Genomic DNA, 18,334 nt, shown 5'->3' with positions numbered 1-18,334 from the left:
GATAATTATTATTTTTAAATATTCATGAATTTCTGTCGAGATGTCGCTTAACAGTTGAGTTTACTGAACAGAGCGCATGTGCTGGGTTATTGATTTTCCGTGAGTGGATCAGAGATCTTGACAGTGTCATATGTTTTCAAAGCTTTGATAGAAGGTTACCATAACCTAGCTCTATTTCAATTACAAATTGTTTATTGTACAGTTGGTGAAGTGAATTTGGGGGAATGTGCCTTGTGATTGTGGAATATTGGAAGTAGAAGGTGCATTGATGTTAATATGTGTGTCCGACATGTTTGATTTTGGAAACAAGTGCGAAGCTAGTGCGTTGAGCGCAGGTGCAATGGTATCCTTACCTAATTGGTCAAACAGTTGTATCATAATGACAATAAGAACTCTGATTGGTGGAGAACCTGTAGCATAATGAAAATCTGAACTCTAATTGGTGGAGAACCTGTATCATAATGAAAATCTGAACCCTGATTGGTGGAGAATCTATATCATAATGAAAATCTGAACCCTGATTGGTGGAGAATCTATATCATAATGAAACTTGAACAATAATGAGCCTCATTAAGATTCAGTTTTCTGGCATATAATATTTATATTTTGGCATCGTCGAGCATAAACATCTTTATAAGTTACCGTAATATGGTGCTGGTTGAATACTAATACAATCATTATTTGTCAATATTTGTTCATATTATCACCAACTCTCAATCATTGACAAGTTTATGCAACATAAATAATATTGTACATATACTGTATATGCATGATTTAAAGAGGATGTTCTTGTAGAATGAAACATGTCATTTTTTGTTTAATAGCTTGTATTTTTGTACAGGTATGTTATAGTGTTATATTTATATTTGAACTTGTGAGTTTAATAAATAATGTTATTCGCTTTACGTCCCACTAACTACTTTTACAGTTTTCAGAGATACCAACTTGTGAGTTTGACAGACTGAAAAGCTTTTAAGTTATATTTTAACACTTTACTTCATTTCTTTACTTTCTATTGATTATAACAAATGTATGAACGCAAGGAATACATAAAGTGGGAATGTGAACATCAATGGTGATCCAAAATATCAGATGTGTTTTACTAGGAGGATGTTACCAATTACAACAGCTTTATCATTTGAAGGTTAAAGTTCTTTCTCTAGATGTCTGATAAAAATTAAAATGAGAAATATAATATTGTGAACTTACCACTGTACATTCAGTTGTATTAGCAACTTCAGTATAATTGAATGTTGTATTCTGGAGTTCATTTGAAAGCATTTGGCAGAGAGAAACATTTCCGGTATCATCTCTACCAACTTTATTCAGGTATGCTTCCATAGTGGCAAATAACTGTGGCACCCAGAGACGTATTGTATTCATTCTGTAATTGCAGAACATATCCCATAGAGATAGATAGTTGTGAAAGGTTTGTCATGTGGTGATAAGGATGATTTTGTAAGATTTACTGACACTGAAAATAAATAAATGACTCTTAAATCAATTATAATATTTCTAAATGATGGTGATTTAAGGAAAACATAATAGGATAAACACAACAGCAAGTAACCATCAGAAGGTGGAGCAGCAGGAAGGCAGACAAGGATAAACATAAAAACACAAGAGGGTAAGTATGATCTCTATACATTTATACACTGTTATCTTCAAATAGATAACCTCTCTTATTATCAATCCCAATTGCTACATGCATTTCTTCTCAGCCCCTGACAAGCTTATTTCTGTTTCTCAGCTTCATCACGAGGGCAGGATTCAATGCTTGGAAAAGGGAAGACCATAAAAATAAAGATAAAGATAAGAAAAACTCTAAAGAAACAGAACTCAACAGGTCAATATGACTATTTACCATCAGAAAATGAAGCAACAGAAATGGAGTCAAAGGAAAAAAACCCACCAATCTCCAGACATTCATACACATTCATCTTTCCTTTTCTTGTGTCTAATCAGCTTTATTCATGTCCCACCTCTCACATCAAGACTGAAGATAGCCCCTCAATGAGCACTGAAGTCCACCCTCCTGTTGAAGCTCAGAAAAAATGAATGTAGAAGATTTGGGATCAATGAGAAGAGCCTGTCTATTTGAAGCCAGTAGTGCAAATTAAATTGTGATTAGTGATTAAATTGTTCTTGTCCTTTTGTGTTTTCACGTTTTTCTTTATTTCCTTTTCTATTGCTCCATCTTCTGATACTGACTTGTCATTGTGTTTAACCCTATTGAGTGTTGCTATACATTTGCTACCTGAGGTTTAACATTGCATTGACTCAGTTAGGTTTTGGTATTGGTGGGATAGGAAAAGACTAGGACTAGGAAGGAAGTAGCCTTTAGTGTTAAGGAAGGTACAGCTCAAGCATGTCTGATATGAAATGGAAAACCATGGAAATCCACCTTCAGGCCTGTCGATGGTGAGGTTCGAACCCACCATCTCCAGAATGCAAGCTTACAGCTTCGTGGCCCATACCTTGCAGCCTATACACTTGGTGTGTTCCTATTCATGTTATCTTTCTACAGATATGATTTGACACTTTCACTCGTTGTTCCTTTCCATTATTTAATTATGCGCACAGCTTTATACAATGAGTTCATTACTAACAGCCTTTATCTCCTTATTCTGAGTATGTTTCCATGATCAAATCAATCAATCAATCAATCAATCAATCAATCAATCAATCAATCAATCAATCAATCAATCAATCAATCAATCAATCAATCAATCAATCAATCAATCAATCAATCAATCAATCAATCAATCAATCAATCAATCCTGATCAGCATTAGGGCAGTTGCCCAGCTGGCAGATTCCATATCTGTTGTTTTCCTGGCCTTTTCTTAAATGATTGCAAAGAAATTTATTGAACATCTCCTTTGGTAAGTTATTCCAATCCCTAACTTCCTACAAATAAATATTTGCCCCAATTTGTCCTCTTGAATTCCAACTTCATCTTAATACTGTGATCTTTCCTACTTTTAAAGACACCACACAAACTTATTCGTATACTAATGTCAATCCACGCCCACTTTACAATGACAGCTCAGAACATACCACTCAGTCAAGCAGCTTGTCTCCTTTCTCCCAAGTCTTCCCAGCCCAAATTTTGTTTTAACCTCATTTATTATCATCATACCATTGCCTACTGTCCATCTCACAATATTATTGAGGTCATTTTGCAGTTGCTCACAATCTTGTAACTTATTTATTACTCTGTACAGAATAACATCATCTGCAAAAAGCCTTATCTCTGATTCCACTTCTTTACTGATATTATTGATATATATAAGAAAACATATAGGTCCAATAACACTGGCTTGAGGAATTCCCCTCTTAATCATTACAGAGTCAGACAAATATTCACCTACTCTAATTCTCTGAGTTCAATTTTCTTCTTGCTGGAATCCTACAAGTTGAACTTCAGTGGAATAACCTTTCCTAAACCCGAACTGCCTTCTATCGAACCAGTTATTAATTTGGCAAACATCTATATATATAAAATAACTTGTCTTGACTGACTGACTGACTGACTGACTGATTCATCATCGCTGAGCCAAAACTACTGGACATAAAGAAATGAAATTTTGGGGATATATTCATATTAAGATGTAGGTGCTCGCTAAGGGGGTGAAAAGGGGGGGGGGGGGAAATTTTAAAAAGAATGTATCTATATCTCAAAACTTTAAAAGTTTACAGATGTAAAAATTGGTATTTAGAATCTTCTTTTAAAATAAGGATACACGTATTTTTTTGTTTTCTGAAAACCCCAATAGGAGGGGTGAAAAAGGGTCAAAATGGGGAAAAATGGGTTGAATGCCTTCAATCAGGATACCGGTACTTATATCTCAGAAACTGAAGATATTACAGACCTGAAAATTGGTACTTTTGATCTCTTTTAAAAATAAAGAAACAGGTATTTTTTTTGTTTTTGGAAAATCCAATTAATGGGAGGGTGAAAAGGGGGTGAATTTTTAAAATGAGTGAATCTCTATCTCCAAACTTTTAAAGTTTGCAGATGTAAAAACTGGTATTTAGAATCTTCATTAAAAATAAAGAAACACGTATTTTTTTGTTTTTGGAAAATCGCAATAGGAGGAGTGAAAAGGGGTGGAAAATGGGTTGAATGCCTTTAATGAGGTTACTTATATCTCAGAAACTGAAGATATTACAGACCTGAAAATCGGTGTTTGGGATCTCCTTTAAAAATAAAGAAACACGTATTTTTTTGTTTCTGGAAAATCCAATTAAGGGAGGGGGTGAAAAGGGGGTAATATTTTAAAATGAGTGTATCTATATCTCAAAACTTTTAAAGGTTATAGATGTGAAATTTGGTATTTAGAATCTCCTTTAAAAATAAAGAAACACGTATATTTTGTTTTCGGAAAATCCAATTAATGGCGGTTAAACAGGAGTGACAAATTGGGGTGAATTTTTGAAAGACTATATCTACAGAATATCTTGGAAACGTAAAATGTTACAGACGTAAAAAGTGGGTGTTTGGAATCTCCTGTAAATGTAAAGAAACATAGGTGATTTGTTTTTGGAAACTCCACTTAAGGGGAACTCAAAAGGGGTGAAATTTTGAAATGAGAATTTTTACAGTACATCTAAAAAACTTAACATGTTACAGAAGTGAAAAATGGTATTTTTTATCTCTATTAAACATAAAGAAACATGTATTTTTAGTTTTCGGAAATATCACCTGGGTGGAAGGGGGGGGAGGGTTAAAGTGACTGAAAATGGTGTTGAATTCTTTTAATTAGGCTACTGATATATCAAAAATGAAGATTTTACAGACGTGAAATTTGATATTTTCAATCTGCTTTAAAAGTAAAAATACACGAATTCTCTTAAAATCCAATGAAGCGGGGGGGGGGGGGGGTGAAAGAATTGAAAAATTAATTGGCTTAATTGTATGAGAATACATACATCTAATAAAAACTAAAGTTATTACAGATGTGAAAATTCATATTTGGATCTCCTTTAAAAACAAAGAAAAACGCATTTTGGGCGGGAAACCATCTTGGAGGGCGGGAGTGTAAAGGAGTTGAATTCCTTTCATGAGGACACATAAATCAAAAACTGAGGAAGTTAGAGTCGTGATAATTGGTATTTAGAAGATCCTTTACTATTAAAGAAACAAGTATTTTTTCGGGAAAGTTCACTTAGGGGGGTGGGGGGGTGGGGGTGGGGGGGGAGTAGTGTGAAATGAAGTGAAAATAGTAAATTACTTTTATGGGGATACTTATATCTCAAAACTGAAGGTAATAGACGTGAACATTGGAGTTTGGAATCTCCCTTAAACATAAAGAAACAAGCCTTCTTTTCATTTCTTTTTGTGGGGGGGGGGGGTGTTGGCGGTAAATAAACTTAACGGCGGTGGGGTGTAGAAGGAGGTGAGACCAATTGATTTTACTGTTATTAATGTACTTACAAGGATCCTCTGTTGCTCAGGCGGCACCGCGCCGGCCTCTCAAAGCTGGGTTCCGTGGTTCAAATCCCGGTCACTCCATGTGACATTCGTGCTGGACAAAACGGAGGCGGGACAGGTTTTTCTCCGGATACTCCGGTTTTCCCTGTCATCAGCCATTCCAGCAACACATAATAATAATAATAATAATAATAATAATAATAATAATAATAATAATAATAATGTTCCGGACCGTCGTCAAATGTGCGGACCGTGCTGGCAACGGCTCCTGGACGGGTAATGACTAAGAATGCAGTCCGGCCGCGGGTTCAGTGCCGCCAAATCACCCAATATGACACCATGCCGGATCTCCTGAAGGATTTTATCTATATTAAAAATGATTAAAGGAAAAGATGGCAAAGATTTACGGACCCAACTGACCAGGAGGAATACCTGAGCCTAGCCCGGGAAGTACGAAATCGATTGCTGGAAAGGAATATTGAAAAATGGGAGGAAACGTGCTGTAAAATAATAGAAAACGAGTCAGATCGCGAATTTCGGCGGATTATATACCGTAAAGTGGGGTGACTTTGAACGGCGAGGTGACTTTGAACAGTAATTTAGCGTTTTTCTTAATGTAATGCTGCACTCTACTGTGTAGATAAGTAACTGTAGTTACAAGCGTTGAAAATCGCCAATAATCGATACTTTCAGATGATTTAACAGTCGATATGAAATAACGTAGTATACCAACTCCAGAAAATAAAATACATTCTGGAAATGTCGTTCTTTTTTCTAACCTCAAATACATTTGCCTAATATTAGAAGTATTTTATGTTTCAGAATTCAAAACGAGTCTTTGTGGGCAAGGTAAACATCTTAAATGGACATTTACAGAAAGCAAAACATTTTATATTTATTCTTTGGTGACGTAAAAAAATAAAATATGAAGACTTGTCTTTTAAGGGGCGACTTTGAACCAAGCTTTGAACAGCAGTTCCGATGTCCTTTGACACTGACAGATCAGCTGTTCAGTGATGGCTGATGGTTTGTTATGATTAAAGTCATTCAATTTGTTTTCAAAAGGCCTGTTTTTATATAATTTTCTTATTTCATAAGTAGGTTAGTACTCATTTCCATTATTAGCAAAATTTATCCATAATTGTATGAAAAGATTTGAGGTCGTAAAAGAAAACTCATAAATAATACTCAAAGTTTTAAAATAAGTTACTTTCAAAACTACATTTATATACAAAATACTATGCTCTTTCATATGATAGGGGTGTAATTGACCAGTACATGGTATGACTTCCACACAGTAGACAAATGTCTCTATGTTCAAAGTGACCCCGAACCATGGGGTGAAATTGAACAGTCAAAAATATTTTAAAATAAAAAAAGTGGAGGGGATAAAAACATATAGTTTGCTTTGTCACATTCAGTAACACCTCTTGCAACTTCCCAAAATGTCTACTGTCAATATCTTGAGAAGTTTTGGTTTTATTTACAAAAATAATTTTAAAATGTTCAAAGTCACCCCACTTTACGGTATCTAAAACAATAAGCATTCAATTATAAATTTCAGTATAATACTGTAGTGAAGCACGGGTATCTTGCTAGTATCTAATATAATCAGAAAGAATGCTTTCCCAAAGCTTACACACAATGCATGTCAAACTGACTGGTCTGTAATTTTCAGCTTTATGTCTATCACCCTTTCCTTTATACACAGGGCTACTTCAGCAACTCTCCATTCATTTGGTATAGCTCCTTCAGCCAAACAATAATCATATAAGGACTTCAGATATGGTACCATATCCCAACCCACTATATTCAGTATATCCCCTTCTAGTTTTCAACTTTTGTCTCTTACTGTAAATGTCATTGTTATTATAGGTAAATTTTAATACTTCTTTAGTGTTAGTCACTTCCTCTATCTGGACATTATCCTTGTAACAAACAATCTTTACATACTGCTGACTGAATACTTCTGCCTTTTGAAGATCCTCACATACACACTCCCCTTGTCAATCAATGATTCCTGGAATGTCCTTTTTGGAACCTGTTTCTGCCTTAAAGTACCTAAACATACCCTTCCATTTTTCACTGAAATTTGTATGACGGCCAATTATGCTTGCCAACATGTTATCCTTAGCTGACTTCTTTGGTAGATTCAATTTCCTAGTAAGTTCCTTCAATTTCTCCTTAGTTCCACAGCTATTTCTAACTCTATTTCTTTCCAGTCTGCACCTCCTTCTTAGTCTCTTTACTTCTCTGTTATAATATAGTGGTCTTTACCATTCATAACCATCCCTAAATGTAAAAACCTGTCTTCACATTCCTGAACAATGGCTTTAAACCCATCCCAGAGTATGTTTACATTTTTATTTACCGTTTTCCACTGATTATAATTACTTTTTTAAAACTCCCCCATGCTTGTTTTATCAGCCATATGATACTGCCTAAGTTCTACTTTTAAGACCTTCTTTCTATCACATTCATTTTTAACTATGACAAAAACAGCTTTGTGATCACTAATACCATTTATTCTTGTGGTTTCTCTATAGAGCTCATCTGGTTTTACCAGCACCATGACCAGAATATTCTTCCTTCTAGTTGGTTCCATCACTTTCTGAATCAGCTGTCCTTCCCATATTAATTTATTTGCCATTTGTTGGTCATGCTTCCGATTGTTCATATTTCCTTCCCAATTGACATTTGGTAGGTAAATTGAGATCACCCGTTATAATCACGTACCTTTCCATATCGTTTTCCACATAGCTGATTATCTTATCAGATAATTCTGAATCAGCTTCAGCACTACCCTTTCTCAGACTGTGCACTCCAAGGACATCAAGTTGCCTATTATCCTTAGAGATGAGTCTTACACAGAGAATTTCATGTTTGCCATCTTTAACTTTTTCGTGTCTTACAAATTTGTCTTTCAATAGAATGAATACTCACCCTTCTATCATTCCTATCCTATCTCTATGATACACATTCCAGTTCTGTGAGAAAATTTGTCCATCCAGTATATCATTTCTCAGCCATGGCTCAACTCCTATTACAATATGTGGAAACTAGACTATATATCTATTAAATACCTTAATTCTATTCTTTCTTTACATTTCTTCTACAGTTCAACACTAACATTTTCATGTCATCCCTACTCGACTTCTAGATCCTTGTACCCTTATCACTGCTCCCTAGCCTACCCTGTTTCCCTGAATGTACCTCCCTATAACCCTTCTAAACAAATTTCCTAAGTGATACGTACCACTGCTGTTTAAGTGAAGGCCATTTGAGCGCAGATAACTATCTCCCACCCACCCATAAGAGTGTAGAAATCTCACTCCCAGTTTTCCACATACCCGCTCCATAGTCTCATTTAAATCCTCAATCACCTTCCAGTCAGTATCCCTCCTACACACTATTCCACTATTCCACAACTCCATTTCCTTAAACTTCACCCGTGCTGCATTTACGAGATCCTACAGATTCCCAACTACTTTGGTACTTATACCTGCTTGCCTTACATTATTGGTACTAACTTGAAACACTACCACCTTCTCCTTTCCCTCCTCCTTCTCTTCTACTTTCCTCAATGTCTGCCTTAACCTAATTCCTGGATAACACTCTATCCTGGTTCCCTTTCCTCCACACACTTTCCCCACATGTTAACAATGGAATCCCCCATGACTAGAGCCTCATCCCTACCCACCTCATTTGATCCCTTTCCCTCCTGGTCAGCCCTGATGGCTGCAGAAGCTACTTCCTCCTCCCTTTTCTTCCTCCAATGACCCTGTTCTGCCTGTCTTTTCCTATCCTCCACTCTAAATTATCCCATCTGCTTGTACCAGCAATCATTCTTGCTACTTTTATATCTGTTACTTCTTACTTATGTGTAAGATATCCTGAGTCCATCCAGCATACACTCCCATACAGGAAAGTTGGTCTGGATACCTATTTTTAAGTGCCAAGATATTAGATTGTAAGCTATCTGCACAGTCTACCATTAAGTCCAAGTCATCATCAACATAGACTAAACAGACTAAACTGCTTACTACATTCCAGCTAACTGAATCCTTCCCTGCCACTTTATACCTTTCTGTAAATGATCCACCTTCTTAATTAGTGTCATCTGAGTGATCTGGTTACTTTGACATTATGATTGTGGTACTGTTTATTGATGGAAGTGTAATTCTACTGGATGATTCCTGTGGCTAAGTTATTTTCATTTCATCACATAAAACTGAGTGCACCATTAGTAGACACACTTGTTTGTGTTGAAAATTTTTGCCTAATTTTGTCATTTTTTAACAGTTATTTTGGTATATTTTTAGCTATTTTTATTTTATTTCATCAATAATTTTGCTAAATTTTATTTCCACTTTTCAGCAATAACAGGTAAACCAAGAACTTAGTTTATAACACATTTGCAGTATAACTTGCTTTAATTAATACAATAATATATATATTGTCCATATTTAGTATATTACAGCCATGCAATATCTGAATATACTTCTGAAAAATTATGATCCTAACATGTAAAAAAAAAAAAAAAGTACTTGTCACTTTACAGAAAAGCCATTGTATATGAAATGTAATTATTGTGTTGCCTTAAAAAAGTATGTACTGTATTGTCCCTATCACGAGCCAGAGGCTCATGGGACCTTTTGTCACCAATAAATAAATAAATAAATAAATAAACAACGTTCTTATTTTGCATAAGTATATTATACATGAGTTATGCTTCTGCTTAGAACACACACAGTATCACGCATTTTGTCAAACCATGGAAATTTGAAAAAATTGTATCAGCTGTCTCTTTAACAAGTAGGGCCTAGCCTAAGCATATAATTTACACATCCATCTGAAAAAGACTGACATACCATGAGTTCCATATTACTGGGAGTCAGAGCTGTTCTCCTATCAGACATTACATTACAATAAGTTGAGAATGCCCTCTCACTATCAACATTACTGACTGATTACAAAGATATTCTCCAAGGTACCCAACACTTTTAAACCATGTGTTCCACCTGTTGTTCACAGGAATAGGGAAGAGTTTAGCTTTAGTGGGTTCGTCTTCATATTTCTGTTTCAAGAATTAAATGTATACATGCTTTCTCTTCCATGTATTAAGGAAGATGTGTTCTGCCTGTACAACATATTGGTTGAAAGCACTAAGTTCCACAGCCCGCACAACGCCCACCAAATTCAGTTTATGAGCCCAGAACTGCGTGTGTACTAACCCATCTGAAACTAAAACCCTAACTGAGTTTATGCTCTTGCCTATGCAACGTGCTGAATCTGAAGTTATAGAAACTACATTCTGGTACTGAATTTCAAGTTTGTGAATTACATTCATAATTGCCTGTGAACATGCTGTAGCATCAGCATTTGCAATAACTATCACTCTCCCTACAAAGAACTTCTGAACTATTCTATCTCCACAACTAAGCATTTTTACCAGAACCATAAGCATACATTACCATTTTTTTAATCAGTCATTTCATCACACATAATGTCCAGCTCCATGGCTGAATGGTTAGCGTGCTGGCCTTTGGTCACAGGGGTCCCGGGTTCGATTCCCGGCAAAGTCGGGAATTTTAACCATAATTGGTTAATTTCGCTGGCACGGGGGATAGGTGTATGTGTTGACTTCATCATCATTTCATCCCCATCATGACGTGCAGGTTGCCTATGGGCATCAAATCAAAACACCTGCATCTAGTGAGCCCGGACACTCCCGGCACTAAAAGCCATACGCCATTTCATATCACACATAATTGAAACTCTCTCATTCTTCACAGCTTCTTTTAATCTTTCCTCCTTCTCTTTGATGATTCGAGGTACAGAACCTTCCCACAGTCTTCCAGTTGTGGACAAGTCTCCAGCACCTTAAAAAATCAATAGGCCTAATATTAGAGGGCTATTTAACATCATTTGAATGAATTAAATGATTTATAATTTTAAGTAAATGAGGGATCCAGCATGCAGTATCTAGACCTAAATGTCATTAAACAAGAAAACAAGCATAACCACACAAAGTTATTAGAAAAACATAACCTAAAATTTCTTCCTAAAAAAATTTGTATAGTATTGCACAAACCTGGTATATATTTCTCCATCCACTCTCTCATCTTTGGATGATCAACTTTTTCCAGTGGAATATTTGCCTCCATAGAAACTTGAGTTGTAGATAAAATGAATTCGTCTGTATCGTATTTCGCTCGTTTTGCCACTGAAGTAATATCTGTGAGACTAGCTTGTCTTCTGATGCCTGTAGTTGTTAGCGCCTTTTCTTTGTTCTTATCTGAAACTCTTATCAGGCACGTGTCCTTTCTCTTCCAATCAATTCGTACTTTACAGTATTTGCATATCAGTATTTTTCTAGTTTTGTCAAACACGTAAAATCCTTCCGATGCAAATTCTTTTTCTTGATAACAAACTGTCACAACCATTTTAATAAACTGAGCCAAAAATAGGAAATTAAACGCACTGATCAGCAGCGATTTTCAACAGGCAAGAGGACACCATCACCCCGTCACGTAATTATGAATACGATAAATTTCTCACCTCACAGGAAGCTAATTTAGCTTTAATCGATATACAGTAGAACCCCACTTAACTGAACATCGCTTAACCGAAATCCGGCTTAACCGAAATGCTCTGGCAAAATTGTATTTTAATATTTTGTTTTTACCCTCTCGTTCTTAACCGTTGATATTAGTAATTCTCCTGCTGTATGTGCTGAGAGCAGTGATGAGTGTACAGAGTTCTGGAAATCAAGTAGGGATCACATAAAACTGTTAGTGTTGAACTGTAGAAGTATTGTAAAGAAAGGAATAGAATTAAGTAATTTAATAGATATATATTTACCAGGTATTGTAATAGGAGTTGAATCATGGCTGAGAAATTATATAATGGATGCAGAAATTTTCTCACAGAACTGGAGTGTGTATCGTAAAGATAGGATAGGAATGGTGGGAGGGGGAGTATTCAGTCTGGTGAAAGAAGAATTTGTAAGCTATGAGAAAGTTAATGAGAAGCATGAAATTCTAGGTGTAAGGCTCATTTCTAAAGATAACAGGCAAATTGATGTCTTTGGAGTGTACAGACCGGGAAAAGGGAGCACTGACATGGATTCAGAATTATTTGATAAGATAATCAGCTATGTGGGAAATAACATGGAAAGGAATATGATTGTAGCAGGAGACATAGCTCTCATAGTGCATTGTCACTGCTGGTGGCTTCAAGTAGCCTATGCAGTGGCCTCCACGGTATGCACTAGCCTTGTGTCTTGGGAGGTGTGCTAAGTCCCAACTGACGAGCCCAACTTGGCACATGAGGGCGAAACGCAGGCAACCAAGAATGAGTTAGCTGGAAAATTTATAATGTCCAATAATGAACCATTATATTGGTATTATAAATTTACTCATTCAGGACAAATATTTTAAGTTCCCAGTGGGAATCAACATCTACATCACAAGATCTGAATTTACCAAATATCAATTGGGAAGGAAATGCAAATGATAGAAAGCATGACCAAAAAAAAATGGCAAATAAGCTAATATGGGAAGGACAGCTAGTTCAGAAAGTGACGGAACGAACTAGAGGGAAAAATATCCTGGACGTGGTGCTGATAAAAACCAGATGAGCTGTATAGAGAAACCGAAGTAATAGATGGTATTAGTGATCACAAAGCTGTTTTTGTCATAGTTAAAAATAAATGTGATAGAAAGGAAGGTGCCGGGCTGAGTGGCTCAGACGGTTAAGGCGCTGGCCTTCTAACCCCAACTTGGCAGGTTTGATCCTGGCTCAGTCCGGTGGTATTTGAAGGTGCTCAAATACGACAGCCCCGTGTCGGTAGATTTACTGGCACGTAAAAGAACTCCCGCGGGACTAAATTCCGGCACCTCGGCGTCTCCGAAGACCTTAAAAAGTAGTTAGTGGAACGTAAAACAAATAACATTATTATTATTATTATTAGAAAGGAAGGTTATAAAAGTAGGACTATTAGGCAGTACCGTATGGCTGATAAAGCAAGCATGAGGCAATTTTAAAAAAGTAATTATTATCGGTGGAAAACGGTAAATAAGAATGCAAACAGACTCTGGGATGGTTTTAAAGAAATTGTTGAGGAATGTGAAAACAGGTTTGTACCTTTAAATGTGGCAAGGAATGGTAAAGACCCACCTTATTATAATAGAGAAATAAAGAGACTAAGAAGGAGGTGCAGATTGGAAAGAAATAGAGTTAGAAATGGCTGTGGAAGTAAGGAGAAATTGAAGGAACTTACTAGGAAATTCCAGGTATCAATTATAAAACCCTGAGGTTAGTTCTAAGATTGGTGATTTTTGGGAGGGTATTGTATGGCGCTGAAGTTTGGGGGTTGGATGACAAAAGAGTTGAGTTAAGATGAATTATTACTAATTTCGGTAAGATGGTGATGGGGCTCCCGATGTGCACAGTCAATGCAGGGGTGTAATTAATGTGTGGGGAGGATTTCGAATTTGAGTGTGTGAAAAGAATAGTTAGATACTGGATGAATTTGAAAAGACAGGAAGGAGGGAGGGTATTACAGGTCGCGTACGAACAACAATGGAAGAGTATGTATAAAGGATGCTGGCTAGATAAAATTAAGAAATACTTGGAGATGATAGGCCTGGGGTACATGTGGGAAGAGGTGTGGACAAGGACATAAGCTAGAAGGATGACGGTACTGGTAAAGAGGATTAGAGATCTGGGTAGGCAGAAATTATTGGCCAAAAGTAGAATAAGAAGTTCCCTTAGTGTTTTTAATAAAGTTGAGGAAGTAACAGGGATAAATATTAGATACGTTGACAGGTTGAGAAGGAGAGGGTTGGTATGGTGATTGTTGGGGCTACATAAAAATACGGGGTGGTTAAGAGGTGGAGATAAGGCAGTATGTATACTTTGTGGGGTGGAGAACGGTGATTTTCACTTAATAGGTAAGTGTGAGGAAACAAATAAGATTAGAAATAGTTTACTGAGTGCCAAACATCGGAAACTTTTAGGTAAAGGGGATGAGCAGGTTATTATAAGGTGGATTATTAAGGAATGGGAAAACGGAGGAGAACTGAACAGGTATTTATGTGCGGTAAAAATTCCTGTGTGAAAAAATGGAAGAGGAAGGGGCATAGGACGATATGTCAGGATGTAAGGGAGAAGTGGTTAAGAGTATGAGGATATTCAGTTGTTGGAGTTTGTTTGAAAATTTAGAAGCTAGTGAAGTGTGGGTGATGTGGATATGGTGAAGTAGTTTGAATTTGAGCCTGGAGGCTAAGTAAGACCAAGTGATAACAAAGGTTGTTGAGGTGGCGAGTTAGTGAGTGAGTAAATGTTTTGGTATCTTGGAATGTAGATGCCTTTCCGATTGCGATATTGAGGATTGTACGCAATTGTTGTCATTTGGTTTACTTGAATCCAGAGGAATTTGGTCTGGAACAAGAATGCGGAGTAAGCAGTAGTGATTATAAGGGCGTGAGCCAAAACTGTTGTAAAGTACAGTCAGCGGTTCTGGCAGCATAATCTGTTGTGAAGGTCATGTGGAGTGTACAGTCATGTGGTGAATGCAAGGTCAGGGTAGGGCCAGATTAGTTGTTTTGAGGTAGATTTTTGTTTATTATTATTATTATTATTATTATTATTATTTTTTTGCTATTTGCTTTACGTCGCACCAACACAGACAGGTCTTATGGCGACAATGGGACAGGAAGGAGCTAGGAGTGGGAAGGAAGCGGCCGTGGCCTTAATTAGGTACAGCCCCAGCATTTGCCTGGTGTGAAAATGGGAAACCATGGAAAACCATCTTCAGGGCTGCCAACAGTGGGTCTCGAACCCACTATCTCCCGAATACTGGATACTGGCCGCAATTAAGCGACTGCAGCTATCGAGCTCGGTATTATTATTATTATTATTATTATTATTATTATTATTATTATTATTATTATTATGGGTACTTGGTTGTATACATTAGGACATATGCGTTTTTCTCACTATTCACGCATGTTAGGAGCTGGTAAGGAATGATGGACAAGGGAGAACAAGACATAACCGTAAGAAGACGGAGTGGGACGGGCCCACTCCAAATAAGTAAAAGAAGAGAGAAATGTGAGAGGCGGGATATGGGAGGAGAGCGGCTCCAGTTTCACGTGGCAGGCCGCAATGGAATGGTGAGAGAAATGCATTGTTTTCTGGTAGGATTGTTGGGGTCTTCCATAGGGCCCCACAGATAGGGCCGGTCGTGTCATCATCGGGAGGGCGGCCTTCTTCTCACCAGGGGTGATGACACGGCCGGACAGTCACCAATATTATTTCTTGCTTTATTTTATTATCCTTTATTGTTCATTTTATTTTGTGTCTTACTATTAAGTGGTGACGAGGGGCGTGGCATGCGGGACTGAGGATGGCTGCCATGGTGATTCTACCTTGGCAGTGTCACGTTTCCGGAGTATCCAATGTACCCCCATGCCATGCCCAGGGAATACGGTATTTCTTTTCTTTTCTTTTTGGTGTGATGTGTCCATGTGAACATGTATCGGGGCAAATTCGCCTGTTATGTTCAATAAATATCTATCTAAATATCTACTAGGAAATTGAATCTAGCAAAGAAGGCAGCTAAGCATAACATCATGGCAAGCATAATTGGCAGTCATACAAATTTTAGTGAAGAATGGAAGGGTATGTATAGGTACTTTAAGGCAGAAACAGGTTCCAAGAAGGACATTCCAGGAATAATTAATGAACAAGGAGAGTGTGTATGTAAGGATCTTAAAAAGTCAGAAGTATTCAGTCAGCAGTATGTAAAGATTGTTGGTTACAAGATAATGTCCAGATAGAGGAGGTGACTAATGCTAAAGAAGTATTAAAATTTAGATATGATAACAATGATATTTACAATAAGATACAAAAGTTGAAAACTAGAAAAGCAGCTGGAATTGATAAGATTTCTGGGGATATACTAAAGACAATGGGTTGGGATATAGTACCATATCTGAAGTACTTATCTGATTATTGTTTGGTTGAAGGAGCTATACCAAATGAATGGAGAGTCACTGTAGTAGCCCCTGTGTATAAAGGAAAGGGTGATAAACATAAAGCTGAAAATTACAGACCAGTAAGTTTGACATGCGTTGCATGTAAGCTTTGGGAAGGCATTCTTTTTTATTACATTAGACATGTTTGCAAAATTAATAACTGGTTTGATAGAAGGCAATTCGGTTTTAGGAAAGGTTATTCCATTGAAACTCAACTTGTAGGATTCCAGCAAGATATAGCAGACACTTTGGATTGAGGAGGTCAAATGGACTGTATTGCGATTGTGATCCTGTCTAGCATTTGATAGGGTGGATTATGGGAGACTACTGGCAAAAATGAGTGAAATTGGACTAGACAAAAGAGTGACTGAATGGGTTGCTATATTTCTAGAAAATCGATCTCAGAGAATTAGAGTAGGCGAAGCTTTATCTAACCCTGTAATAATGAAGAGGGGAATTCCTCAAGGCAGTATTATTGGACCTTTACGTTTTCTTATACAGGGTGATTAATTTGAAAATACAGAGCGGAGTGCTGAGGATTAGGCGCGCTGGGAAGCGGAGACAGCGAGTGCAGTGCCCGCCTTGACAAGCAGGCATAGTCGGCTCAAAGAAGCGGCATGATTACACCTATAGAAACTAAACGAAACTGAACTCGCCGGCTACATGGATGCTTTGGACAAATAAGTAATTGAATAAACAAATAAAGCAACTAGGAAATTAAACTGAATTTGCCAGTAATAAGTAAAATAAATAAATAAATAAATAAATAAATAAATAAATAAATAAATAAATAAATAAATAAATAAATAAATAAATAAATAAATAAATAAATAAATAAATAAATAAATCAACTCGGAAATTAAACTGAACTCACCAGTATTTACAGACGATGCTGAAAGTGATCTCCTTCAACTGCAATGCAAGCTTCACATCTTGTAATGAGATTTCAAAACACAGTTTGTAGTTCATGGACACCGAAAGAATGCACAATGTTCCTAATTTCAGTTTTTAGTTCTTCTGCAGTTTGAGGATTATTCCTGTAAACTTTTCCTTTAAGATTTCCCCATAGATAAAAATCACATGTGCTTAAATCAGGCGAATGAGGGGGCCATAAGCCTTTACTGATGATCTGATCATCATCGAACATTTCCCGTACCCGTCGCATAGAGCAGGATGGGCCATTGCACTATCCTGCTGGAAATAGCTGTACCTTTTCGCTTCTTCAGTTAGTTCTGCAAAAAATGGTTCCAGAATGTTGTGAATATAATGGTCAGAAGTAATCGTGTCCTGAAAAACATATCGGACCGATAATTCGACGGGCACTGATAGCGCACCACACACCCACCTTCATATCGTGCATAGGTCTCAGCTGTAAAATGTGCGGGTTGTCTGTATCCCAGACTCTATTGTTCTGTGAATTGACATATCCACTCAAATGAAACCAGGCTTCATCACTCATAAAAAGAAAGTTCGGATCCACAACACCGTCATGGACACTATTTATTAGCCAATTGCAAAATCATATTCTTGCATTGAAATCTGTAGGCAGTATGTTATGGAATGAATGAGTCCGATAAGATCGTAAACGTAACAATTTTGTTGCATTACATGCTGAAGAAGGTGAAATACCACTTTGCTGAGCTAATCTCCGAAGTGACTTATGTGCACTGACCTGGAGTCTTGCCTGTATATCTTCTAACCTCTCTTGTGTGAGAGCTGTTCTCCTTCTTTTCTTTTTCTTATTGCTTACGGAACCAGTACTACGCCACTTGTAAATGAGCTGATGCACGTAACGTTTTGATGGTACTGTTGCACCGGGAAATTGTCTACGGAATGTTTGAAGGCACCTTTTA

At 37.0% G+C, this 18,334-nt stretch overlaps 1 protein-coding gene across 6 annotated transcripts in view; it reads right to left on the bottom strand.

The window, feature by feature from the left end:
• LOC136858376 (synaptic vesicle glycoprotein 2C) overlaps positions 1-18,334 on the bottom strand; it is a 277,164-nt gene that overhangs the window by 119,432 nt on the left and 139,398 nt on the right. For all 6 annotated transcript variants that reach the window (XM_067137872.1, XM_067137876.1, XM_067137873.2 and 3 more), the window contains one exon: positions 1,210-1,384. In XM_067137872.1, the coding sequence (XP_066993973.1) occupies positions 1,210-1,384 (175 nt within the window). The remainder of the gene's footprint in view (positions 1-1,209; positions 1,385-18,334) is intronic.

The sequence above is a fragment of the Anabrus simplex genome, chromosome 1 (genome assembly GCF_040414725.1).
Source record: "Anabrus simplex isolate iqAnaSimp1 chromosome 1, ASM4041472v1, whole genome shotgun sequence".
Taxonomy (NCBI): Eukaryota; Metazoa; Arthropoda; class Insecta; order Orthoptera; family Tettigoniidae; genus Anabrus; species Anabrus simplex.
Note: the sequence above shows the minus strand (reverse complement) of the source record. Positions and strands in the feature narration are given on the sequence as shown.